This window comes from Podarcis muralis, chromosome 6 (genome assembly GCF_964188315.1).
Source record: "Podarcis muralis chromosome 6, rPodMur119.hap1.1, whole genome shotgun sequence".
Lineage (NCBI taxonomy): Eukaryota > Metazoa > Chordata > Lepidosauria > Squamata > Lacertidae > Podarcis > Podarcis muralis.
In genome coordinates this window covers 98449556-98462156 of record NC_135660.1, presented here as the reverse complement: position 1 = coordinate 98462156, position 12601 = coordinate 98449556, and the positions used below count along the sequence as shown (strand labels likewise).

Below are 12601 nucleotides of genomic sequence, written 5' to 3'. Positions count from 1 at the left end.
CAAATTGATGGCAACCATAAACTAAAGTTTTGTAAAGATTGCCAAAGGAGGGAGTCAGGCTGCGCCCTGACCAAAGGCCTGGTGGAACAGCTCTGTCTTGCAGGCCCTGCGGAAAGATGTCAAGTCCTGCAGGGCCCTTGTCTCTTGTGACAGAGCATTCCACCAGGTTGGAGCCGCAACCGAAAAGGCCCTGGCTCTAGTTGAGGCCAGCCTAACCTCTCTGTGGCCTGGGACCTTCAAGATGTTTTTATTTGAAGACCGTAAGTTCCTCTGTGGGGCATACCAGAAGAGGCGGTCCCGTAGGTACGAGGGTCCTAGGCCATATAGGGCTTTAAAGGTTAAAACCAGCACCTTAAACCTGATCCTGTACTCCACCGGGAGCCAGTGCAGCTGGTATAGCACCGGGTGAATGTGATCTCGCAGCGAAGACCTCGTAAGGAGTCTCGCTGCGGCATTCTGCACCCGCTGGAGTTTCTGGGTCAGTCTGAATCCTTCATTTTCTATGCATTTCTTTTGAACCTATTTTAGTTATTTTTATTGTAAATCACTTTGAGACTTATGTAAAAAGCAATTAATAAACTAATAAAATTATTATCATTTCCATTTTTTAAAAAGTTAACTTTCTACTGTAAATGTACCCTTTCATGCAAAAACAGCATATGTAGTCTTTGGGAATTGGATAGATCTGCAGGTATGTATTTTTTTCTGTTGTATTTGGGCTCATCCTCACTTCCACTTGTCCTGTGCCTAGAAAGCATGGGGCTGAGCAGTTTTCTCCTTGCCCTGCTCCCAGGGGTGAAGTGTGGGGGAGTCAGGGGGGGCCGTGACCCCGAGCACACAATATGGGGGGCACAAACCAGCCCCCCCCCCCAAGATCCCTGTAGCACCCTGCCGGGCTGTGGCAGTGAGGGTTGGGTGAGCGCAGAGGAGGTTCTTCACCCTCCATGTCCCACCTTGCCCAGCTCACAAGTGCCTGCCTGTCAGCGGTGAGGGCTGGATGAGTGCGGAGGCTGAAGAGCACCCTCTGCGCCCCACCCCTGACCTGGAAAACCAACTATTCTCAGGGGGAAACCCACTGTTCAGCTCTAAATCGGAAGAAACTGCAACCCACAGAAAACCCAACAAGCCATTTGCTCCGACTGAGTGCTAAAGAGCCATTTTCCCCAGGGGGAAAGAGGAAGTGTGGCTAAGCCCTTGACTCAAGAATAGTGCTAATGGGGTCTTCCAAACAGTAGCAACTCTTCCCAAGAACAAAGCATGGATCTCACAGAAACACTACTCTTTGTTGCAGAGGGTTAGAACTTGTCCCTGTTTTGCCACAGCAGTAACTTGTCCACCTCTACTAGGCACCTAAGAATGCCATGTGTCCTAGTATGACCTAGTTATTTCTACCCCTCTCAGCTTCACAGCCTCCTCCAACCTGGAAATTGTTTGGGGAGCCTGGGATTCTGAGTCGGAAGCCATCTGTTTTAAATGTGCTTGAAATGTATGATGTGCCTGCAGCTTGAGATTCTTTTGCTCCGGTTTCTGACAGCGGAAAGGTCAGTCTTGTCCAGTCCTATCCCTTCACGACTGTCCCTGCCTTTCATTCGGTTTTCAAAGTTGATGACCTCTGCAAACAGGTTCAGCTACATGCTTTGATGACCTATAATCTTTAACTACATCATATTTGAGTACAAGGTGGTTCTTGCCCATGTTCCAGAGCATTCTCATCTCAATGGCACGAGGAGCATGCAAACTGGCTAGAGAAAGCTAGTGGTAATCAAATCAAGAGAAACTTGATTTACCACAGGGGTGGGGTTCTGTTTTGGCTCAGTGGGCCAGATTCTTATCTGTTCCCACCTTGTGGGCCAACGTTGACAGGTGGGGGGACAACACACCTGCTAGTCAACTGACATGATTATGACATTATAACACCCTCCCCCCATGTAAAATAAGGCCACAGTCATCTAGGAGGAGAAATCCAGGAGTTCAAGCCTAGCCCTTCCCTTGGCCTGCTGTGTTAGTTTTCAGTTTTCAGCATGCATTTGTAACGCAGTCCTCAAGCTGCCATCCAAATACCACGGTCCTTCCCACAGCCCCCTGGGCAGGACCCATGATAATATCAAAATGACCACCAGGGAGTAAAGCTCTGTGAATGGCAAACACAGCTGAGAGGAGAAGAGAGACCCATTGAAACATGCAGAGCTTTTGACTTCTTCAAGGCAAGTTGTGGGCAGGAAACACAACACATTCCTCTGGATTGTTTATTCTCAAAAAATTACACACTTTTTTTCCCTTTTTTTCTCGGAAGTGCAACATACCACAAAGAACCAAGTTACATTTCTTCTCATAATGGACAACATAGGATCGAATACTTAAGAGCTATAGGCCTGCACACCTGAAAGGAGGAAATGTAAAGCTTCTGCTTCCCATTTTAAACTGTTCACAGTTGCCCAGGACATCTGATGGCTGTGGGTTGCTTAAACTATGGTTAATGTGAACAAGCCCAAAGATCCCAGCATGTTTATTTAGCCACAGTTTCTTGCAATGGTGAACCATGTGAGTCTCACTTATAATGGGAAAGACAGTTTCTCAATACTGTACATATGAACCAGGCTATTGGGCAAATATAAGCACAAATAGCTTCATCTGCAGTCTGAAACAAGACACAAGGAAGAAAAGTGACTGGGGACTGGGCAAGTTACAACTAAGGAGCACCGTTAAACTCTGTTGAAGCAGCGTTTTACCCATTCTTCAGCTCCCGGCTTCACAGCTTGTATACTCATGCTCCAGAACTTCAAAGTACCTTTCAGTTTTTACCACAACACTTTTGAATCATACAATCAGCCAACAACATATTTTTTTTAAAAAAAGCTTAATCTTAAAGTATCTGGATTGAGATTTTTAGTTACATTATCACTTTACAAATCAAGTGATCAACCCTACACCAGCTCTTGCTAAACTACAACTCCCATCATCCATTGTCTACACTGCCTGGGACTGATGGGAGCTGGAATCCAAGTAGAGCTGGAGGCCACAAACTCCCCATCCCTCAACCAAGTCAACAAAAAACTTTTTTGGGATGCCCTTCATTAGGTCTGATGTAGATTAGACTGACAACAGGGCCAGCAAAAATCATAAACAGCAACTCTTGCTGCATGAAAACACCGCAGATTGTGTTATTAGAGGAGTATCGCGTCAGAACAAGGTCAACAATGCTTCCTCCAATGCCCTATTGTTCCAAGCGCAGGAAGATTTTCAGTAATGTCATGATGTATGATAAACAAATGAGCATTCTGGAATGTGGTTTCCCATGCAATTCTATGTATAAATGTTGCTCAGTTTCACCCAAAGCAGCCACAACAATTTTCAGCTTTGTAACCACTTTCCTCTGCCATTCCCCTCCCCACTCGGCCACGTTGACTCCAATTACTCAGTATTCTCTTCTTTTAAATTGGAACTTAAATACAGCATCAATTATGATACCTTTAGAAGTTTAAATTTGTACTCTACTACAATCAATTTTCACAAATCTAATGATTGCTTTATAAAAACCACACATGCTAAATGACCCAGGCTATATCACTTAAATCAGGGTAGCCAGTTTGGTGTCTTCCAGATGTTTAGAACTACAACTCCCATAATCCCTGGCCACTGGCTATGTTGGATGGGGCTGATGGGAGTTGTAGTCAGAAATACTGGAAAACATCTTATGGGCTACCCCCAACTTCAGTAACAGGACTTATAGCCCATTGCTCAAAGTGAAGAAGTCATTCAAGCAATTAATGTTGGAATATTATTTTGGACTACCCACCCAGAAAAGGTCCCCTTTTAAACTTAAAAAAGTCATATATTTAAGTTCATCGCTGCTTGAGAATTGGAGATAAGTTCATGAATATTCCGGTTCTATGCATGGGACTAGTCACACGGGGTCACAGTTTTTAAAGATGTGCAGTTTTGTAACCAGACTTTGTATTCAAGTATCTGGGAGCATTGAAAGGACATCCACAGCTGGTTTGCCACCTTTTCTGACTTGAAGACTATATTTAGTGGGCGGAAGAAACTTCTAGTTCTGACTCAGAAGTTTCTAGCACTCTTGGAGAAGTCTGTTGGGTTGTTTGGGATTCATATCTCATCTCAGTGGGAGTCTCTTCTGATGTCCTGGGAAAGAAAGAGAGAAGGAAGGAAGGAAGGATCACTGGCTCACTTACGTTTTGAACCAACTTCACTGAAAAGCATAATGTGAAGCAAGATGAATTTAATGCATATGCAAGCCAGCCCTATTTACCCCAACTGATTAGGACAAGTTCACGATAGCTCAAGCGACACTTAAGCAACTGAAACAGAAAGCCACCTCAATCACCTTCCAGAGCTGCTCTCTTAATGGTGCTATAAGGCTACATCTAGGGCAGTATTTTTCTTTCTTTCTTTTTTTTACATATTTTTTATTAAGGATTTTCTTGTTTTACAGAAGTGTAGTGCCTCGTATTTTTCTTCTTCTTCCATGTAACATTTTTACAAATCCGTTTCATTTGTTGAGGCATTAGGGGGAGAAGAAAAAAGAAAGAAAGAAAGAAAGGGGGGTGGAGAGAGGGAAGATTTCTGCAGCAAAACCCTCTGGGTTTCCTTCCCATGTGCATGAAGCTCTGAAGTGGTTCTATTGGGAGATGTTGATTAGATCTGAACCTTAATAATGGGTAGAGACAAAGCAGAGCACAAAAGAAACTCACGTTACAGTCAGAAGAGTCGCAGCAAGAAATCCAGCCACGAGGGTGAACATCAGCACACTCAGGATGGAAGTTATGACTATCATTCCACCACTTCTGCGACCTGGCCAGGTATCAATGGTGGAGGACCATTTCACTAGGAGAGGAAGTGGAGTGATGTCAGCATTCTGCACAACCTATTTAGATGGGACAATGAAGTAGGGTTGCCATATTTCAAACAGTGAGAATTCGGACAGAAGTTGTTGATTTTCCCAGACATTTAGCCGATTTCTGCCTGGATGCTGCTTCGGACTGCAGTTTTCCAGGTATGTCCACAAAATTCCAGATGTATGGCAACCCTACAATGAAAGAACACTTGGCAACTGGTAGCTTGTTTCTTTTAACAGTATAATAACACTGGACAGCCAAACAAGAAATGCCACTCCCATGAAACATACTGTTGCAAGCCACCCCAATCTCTGAGAAGTGCCAGATTCCAGGGGTTGCAGGTGCTCACCCAGGGTTCGTGTTTCCATTTGGAATGAGGGACAGAAGAGACTGTGGAATCTTTATGATGTACGGTTTATTTACACATATGTACAACCTGAACCTACGATTGAGGGGTTCACAGCATCACCACTCCAAAAGGGTCTTGTTTCTTCCTTAGCTACAGCCTTCTAACAGAAATCATGCCTTGCTCTCAGGTATTGTTCTGACTCTCTCTCTAGCTTACTGCTTTACTTCTAGATCACATTACTGCCAAACTCTGCTCTCAACTCTGGCTTTTGTCCTTCTCACTTTCTGTGAGTTCCATTTGTCATCTCCCACAGAGCCCCTTCCTTTGTTCCCTGAATGGCTCATCACCCAGGCTATCACCTCAGCAGGAAGCTGGGCTGCCTATTCCAAGAGTTAGAAGCCTTGGTTAATTGCTGGATCCGGGGATTAGAGGGGTCTCAGCATACAGTTTACTCCCCCCCCCCAAAAAAAACCCCTCATAATAATACTTACACTTTCTGGTTCTGATTGGTTGAGACCAGGGAGTTTGGTCTTTCATGACGCCTGCTGTACTGTCTACAAGGACGTATTTAAACCTGGTAGCAAGAACGCGGAAAAGGCTTTACTGTTCCGATAACAGAAGACAACATCTTAACGCACCAAAGCCCTGGCCTCTTACCTGCAGAATCCTCAGTGGAGGCTACCGTTCAGGCATAAGCAATAACCTATTAAGGCACTTGGCGAGCTGCTAGACTTATTACTAAGGCCTGGCTTGAGAATCTGGATCTCTGCTTGAAAGAGATCTTGAGATGGTTCCTCCCAGGCTTTCTTGCCTTCCCCAGCCCCCCTGCCACCCCCCTTGCCCCAGCCACCTTCGCCCAGAAAACACATCTGAGTCCCTGCTGAGCAAAGGGAGCTTGCAGGGATAAGCAGCAAGTGGAGAAGCCTGCATAGGCATCCTTCCTCCTGTCTTCTGCTTTAGATCAGTGCCCTCCCATGACGGCTTTGCAGCTGTTTGTGGCAGAGACCCAAATTCCAACACTCTACTGAATATTTAATCTAGGATTAGTATACTAAGCATGTGGACAGTGGAAGAGGGAACTCTCCTGACCCTGCTTCCTGAAAGCAACTCAATTTTTTAAAAAAGGCCTCTAAAAGCAGAGCGTTTCTGATGGGTGCTGTAGCCCTCCCTACATTTTGCAAGGAGTATTCTGAATGAAGCCAACCTATTAAATCTGCTTTGGAGTCTTGGCGTATACTGTGCGCATGTTTTGCTGATCTACCTCAGGCCATGGCAAGTGACTCAGAGGGCTGCCAAGGGACTGCAGTGAGGCTCCAGAGTCCTTGGGAAGAGACTTGCTGCAGTCACAGCTAAATGCAGGTCAGCTGGCTTATTTTAAATTTGTACGCTGTTTTGAGTATTTAAAAGCAGCTTGCACAAACATAAAGCAGCAGCAGGAACAATACTGCTGACTTGGGAGCAAAATGGGTTTGCAAAGGAGAGGGGGCCTTTTCTGTGGTGGTGCCCCAGCTTTGGAATTCCCTCCCCAGGGAGGCACTGATGTTTCTCAATCTTTTCAGCATTGGCCAAGACATTGGTTTTATGACCTCTGTTTTGCTTAATAGTCTTGTAGTTCATTACCTTATTTATACTGCTGCACTTAGATAGAGTATATTGAATTTTTACTGCCCTGGAATCTCTGTAGAATACTTTAAAACAACCAAATTAAAAGAAGCAAAAGCAAGACAATAAGAATAAAAGCCACCAAAAACCTCAGCAAATGTGTTCTAACTGGCTTCCTGAAAAAGCTCATTTTCCAAGCTGGGCACTGAGGAGTCTCAACCTCCCCTCCAACCACCAACCACCCAATTTCACTTTGTGGGAATACCTGGGGAAGGATTTGGATGCTGATCTTAATTCCAGGAAGACTTATAATTATGCCACCATTCCATTGGGTAGAGGGTGCTCTGTCCCTTTCAGATTAGCCTGAGCACTTACGTTTCAGAAACTTTCTTGGGAGAAATGCATACCTGTAGGCTGTGTCTTGGGAGAGAGGCGGATTACAAGCATCTAGAAAATTTGGGTCATACAAACAAGTGGCATCATCACCAACTCTGACCAGATACTGAGACAGGATGGCAGGTGCTTTGGTGGCATCCGCAGCATCAGACAGCTTGGGAAGCGACGCACAGTTTGGAACATTAAAGACCACAGCTTTGTAAGGCCCACTTTGTCCTCCGCTGGTTTGTTGGAAAGTAGCATCGAGGGGTTTACTACTATTGTCCATAAGAAAGGAACCTGAAGTACTTGCTGCAGCAGAAATGGACACATGCAAAAAGGTTTACATGACAGTGTGTACATGGCACTCACCCGCACTATCAGTGTTTTTTCTTGTGTTTCTGCAGGAGAATGGCCAGTGGCCATTTGCCAAAATGACTGTCTACCCATTCTCCACTCCCCATTCCAAACTTTGCCATCCAAGTGGGAACTGCTATCTGTAACTGCTTCTGTATAGGAGCCTGTGACAGGGACAGGTTTACTCCAGTTCCAAACAATATAATATCTGCTTTTGGGGACCCCCCCCCCTTGAACAAGGACAGACACGATAAGCACCCACTTACCAGAGTCCATCATGACATACAGGTATACTTCATAGGCTGCTCCTTTCAACATCGAGCCATCAAACACACAGAAGGGCTTCTCCAAAGCAACTGTTGTGAGGGTGGGATTGTTTGTGGCAAATTTGGGGTTTGCGATTTGTGGTCCCAGAGTCTGGCCTTCTAGAGTAAGAAGAAAAATTATTTGCTATTAACTTTGGAACAGTCAATCACTCAGCCTCCCAGGTTCAAACAAGAAGCTGTTGTACTCTTTGCACTTAGGGAGAGGGGTATATATACAGTCTCGTAATGTTGGCACGTGTCTGTCTTGAGCCTTTCTGTTCTGTTCTTTAGCCCAAGCATGCACACCACTTCTACTTTAAAACCATATATTTTTAGGGTGGCAGTGCTGCTATGGCAACCCACATCAGAGCAGACGGTGACTCAGCAGTGGGTCGTATTCACATAGCCTGGTGCTATCAAGACTAAGGGAATGACACCCATGAGGATGCATTTTACCTAAGTGGCTGAGTTAGAAGCAAGGAGATTCTCCAGTCAGGTCTTACCTCTATAGGAACTTCTCCGTTTCTACCTGCTGCCTAACAAAGGAGGGGGCCTTGCTGGTGCCCCATTTGTGGAATGCTCTCCCACGAGATGCACACCTGCACACTCACTGTGGTCTTTTGAGGAACCAGGTGAAGACCTTTGTTTTTTCACAGGCTGTTTAAATTACAATGGATGTGGTCATTTGCTTTCTTTCTTAGACTCTTGCATCAAATAATTCACTAGCTGGTTTTATGCCATTTAAAAATTACATTTTGCTGGTTTACTCTGCTTTGCTAGTTTTGTTTTTTCTTTATAATTGGATTTATTGTTTTTATTGTTTTAAACTGATCAGATTCAGGGATTTGTTTGGAACTTAAATGTGCTTGCAAACCAGTGTGTGAGCGGTATAGACTTTAACAAACACTGTATGAGTCTATATAGTTAACAAAATATAGCACAGCCTTAAATTAGTCTGTCACTGTCCCACCTGCACTATTTGGATGACAATACTAATCTGCTTTACAGGAGATATGTAAGGATTACAAAACATATGTGAAGTGATTTGAATATTCACAAGCACTATCATCTGTGCTAAGCTTCTTTCTGCCTTTAACACAGAAGAGAGAGTGGTTCTCCTTTCCATTTCCACAAACAGCAAGCTAACTACATCCTAAGTTAACAGAGGTCAGGGACATTACAACTGCAGCACACCTTGCCCATAGGTCATATGTTCCTGTTCCTTTAACAGGTATTACATTGATCTTTGGTCATCTTTAGCACTTCCAAATCCTTGCAGCAGCTGCCACCAGTAAATACCCAATCCTATGCAAATTTGCAGCCCCCCCCCCCCCAGCAACCAATCCGGGAACCAGATAAGAAGATGGCTGCTATATGTTAATAGTGTAGAACATCAACAGGGTCTGCTTATCCTAAAGATTTTGCCTATAAAAATCACAGGCACACAAGCCCTATCTATGTTTTTATTGCAGAGGTGGCCAGGCTTTAGATTTGTAGGATCTACTTTGATTTTATTAGAATCCCAAGGTCCACCAACTAGGTGAGCATAACAAACAGATTGAGCCTAGGGATTTGCAATTGGTCCCATGACCAAGCTAACAAGCCATTTCACACAAAAATTTGTGCCTCATTTTGCAGTCCCCTTCAAATATCCCCCCCCCCCAGCAACCTATTTGGGAGGGAGCAGGGAAGAAAGCTCTTTGGTTGTTGCTATCCACAGATGTTTGAGAGTTTGGTCTCCAGGTGATTTTCAGGATATTGGCAAAAGTTTCTCCCTTAACAGAGAAAATAATACCTTCCTCTCCTTTGCACTCTTGATGCTGAACTGAAGAGCATCACCACTACCAGAAGTTGCTGCAACAGCTTATGCTGCTAATAATTGTTGTGGCACTTAGTTGTACAAACCTTCAAGGCCAGAATTAACACAATTGGTGTTACGTTGTTCAAAGCCACGGGCAAATCTGATTAGTGATGCAAGACTTGAATTGTCAACAACACACAGCTATGAAAATTGACTCCTAACATCTATGTGTTAATTAATATACCATGTGGAAGGAAGAGTAATGAAATTTAAACAGATATTGGCTTACCCAAGTATATTGTATCTACTTTAGTATCTTTTGAAGGCTATTACAAAATATTGTCATTGGATATGGAATAATTGCACTCAGTACAGCAGCACATACAGTGCGGCAGAGAGATTAACACTGACCAAGTTGCTCTATTATGGTCCCCCTTTAAGGTGCTTGATGCTCTGGGACCTTGTAGTGAGGAGCAATGGGTTACTTTTTGAAACAAAGGGGGAATTGTCAGTACCAGACATGCACACTTGAAAGCAAGTTCCATTGAACTTAATGGGCTTGCTCCCAATGCAATATATGCTTAAGATTACATTAGAGTGCCATGTCTGAAAAGTATTTCCTAAAAATAAAGAAGGAAGAGTCTTTTACTTTGAATCCCAGAAAAAGAAAATTTCTCCCGCAGGGAAGAGTTTCCATGAAGAACCTTTCAGCCCAGTTGTGTAGCATAAACAGTATTAGGGAACAGGTTAAAGCAAGCACCACTCCTGATTCCAATGACTTACCTATGCACAGCTGCCACAAACAGCAAAAAATCAGCTGCAACCAGAGAGCCCACATAATCAGACAGTAGAGGAAGCCCCTGCTACCGGCAGCCCCAGCTCACAAATGCCAGCTCCACAGCTTGCACTAACTATATCAATGGTTCTACACCTTCCACTAATTGCTCTGTTCCACCAATCAGGGGCTCACATTCTGCTCCCTTTCAAGCTCCCTTGCAGGTGCCCTTTCTCATCCCTGCCCCAAACACACGTTATCATCTGCATCTAATCTTGGGGGGGGGGGGGGGAGCTGTGCCTGCCTCACCCAGTAGAAGCAGACTGCAGTCCTTCTGTCACAGTTTTAGCAAGGTCTCATTTTTAAAGTTTGCTGTGTTGCCAGTTGTTACTGGAACTTACTCATAGTTTTCCCAAGGAGCAGCAGCTTATTCTGAAGTTAGAAGTAAAACCTCTTGCACAGGAAGTTTTGCAATAAGAAAGGAAAGTATGTATGTATTTAATATATTACATGCCTGAATGGCACCTATAATGACAATAGCACATTGTTAGAAACTTTATTAGAGTGGCCCAGAGACTGGCCATCCCCAACCTGGTGCCCTCCAGCCCACGGCAACCGTGAGCCCCAGCCGTGTTGCCAGGGGCTGAGGATGGCATTTGCAGTCCGAAACATCCTGGAGCTCACCAGATTGATTGAGGAAGGCTGAATTAGAAAGGCACAAGTTATCTTTGGTCAAATCTCTGGCCCTCATCCTCCCACCGTAATGTGAGGTTGAGAATCCTGACCTTCCTTAGAGGCTTGTTGAAAGGAGGCCGCAATATGTGCAGCACTTCAAGCATTCTGAAGCACAATATAAACAGTAAATGTTTTTATGACCACTGCTGCTAGTACTGGAGAAATGCTTTCACGGACGCCTGGCAGGCATAAATTTAGTAGGTTAGGCTTGCTTCTCTCAGTCCACTATCTCCGTGCTGGGAATTTCTTGTTCTGTTCCTAGTTGGTCATGGCTTTTATTTGCTTGTTTGTTTTATTCCATTGATTACAATGTTGATAGTGCAGAAGTTGGATTTTTGAAATGTTTGCTGTACAGGGACTAGATGCTTGAATCAGTGGGAGCCTTGCCTGAAGTACTGCCGTCATCGAAAAGTGCGCTTCCTGGCTGCAAGAAGCACCTGCAGACCAAAATCTCGATACACTGGCAAAGAAAAAGTGCTTTATATGCGTTGTTTATGCATTCTAACACTGTGACACCAGATGGCGCTGTAGAGTTGTGTTTTTGCCAACCCGATTTCTCATACAAAGTTTAAAAGGTGTTTAACCGAAACACTTCTTTGTTGTGTCTAGATCCAGTTGTTTCTCCCCTGCCTTCCTTATTTACACTTGAGCAGCAAGATATGAAATGAGGAAAGATTAAGTAGGCTATGGGAGCTGAAATATTTAATTTTATTTTGAGCACATCAGTTGAGATCAAATAAGAGACCAAAATACTTCTATGTAATTCAAGGCATGTGCCCCAAGGCAAGGTTATTCCTTATTTCATAATTTACCATATACTGACAGCAAATATTCTTAGAAGAAAATAATGACTCCAGATTAGTGTTGCCAAGTAAGTAAGAGACATGTATTTGAAAGATTCTGATTCAAATTTCTCCTTTGCTATTCAGCTTAGCAGAAGTGGATGGTTGCTCTATCGCATCCCCTCTGCAATAATTGGGATAATAACACTAGGACCTGCCATGCAGGGTTGTTGTAAGAAAACAAATATTGCAGAGATTAGATAACTTTTTTGTTTTTAAATGTAGGAAATACAGGCCTGATTCTTAGATGGTATAACATGGCACATCTTACAAATTTGTACGAATAAAATTATTAATTTAGGAATCCCTTGTTGTCGCTAACCTGATATGACAAGAATCCTGATTGCGGGGAGACTGCTAAGCATGTTCAAACTAGGATGTTTAGTCCTTCACACTGAAAGTCCAGGGACATTTGGGGCAGCCTTTCCTGTGAGCCCCCTCCCCACTGAATATCTCATGTAATCTCACATATCTGTCAACTCACATATTGAGCTGTGAGCAGTTCAATGCTGAGTAATCAAGTGATGTGTGCGCATATGTCAATGTCCCCTTAGGAAACGAGTGTTGCTGCTCTAGAATGTCACCCATGCTGTGCACACTGCTT

General features: G+C 43.9%; 1 protein-coding gene across 1 annotated transcript; it reads right to left on the bottom strand.

The window, feature by feature from the left end:
- Positions 1–2286: 2286 nt before the first annotated feature.
- UPK3A (uroplakin 3A) lies at positions 2287–10515 on the bottom strand. The gene is made up of 6 exons (XM_028728437.2): positions 10429–10515; positions 7806–7964; positions 7215–7494; positions 5697–5779; positions 4713–4845; positions 2287–4143 (listed from the first exon to the last, which is right to left on the bottom strand). Exons 1-6 carry the CDS (start codon positions 10481–10483, stop codon positions 4029–4031), a joined length of 825 nt encoding a protein of 274 aa, XP_028584270.2. The 5' UTR covers positions 10484–10515; the 3' UTR covers positions 2287–4028.
- Between the last annotated feature and the right edge of the window lie 2086 nt (positions 10516–12601).

Bases quoted from the DNA above. Each gene is read 5' to 3' on its own strand.
- UPK3A (XM_028728437.2), bottom strand. From the start codon at position 10,483: ATGTGGGCTCTCTGGTTGCAGCTGATTTTTTGCTGTTTGTGGCAGCTG. The intron at 7,495-7,805 runs GTAAGTGGGTGC...TTTCTGCTGCAG, and splicing joins GTATGTCATGATGGACTCTG to CAAGTACTTCAGGTTCCTTT. The intron at 4,144-4,712 runs GTGAGTTTCTTT...TTTCTTTCCCAG, and splicing joins GCGACTCTTCTGACTGTAAC to GACATCAGAAGAGACTCCCA.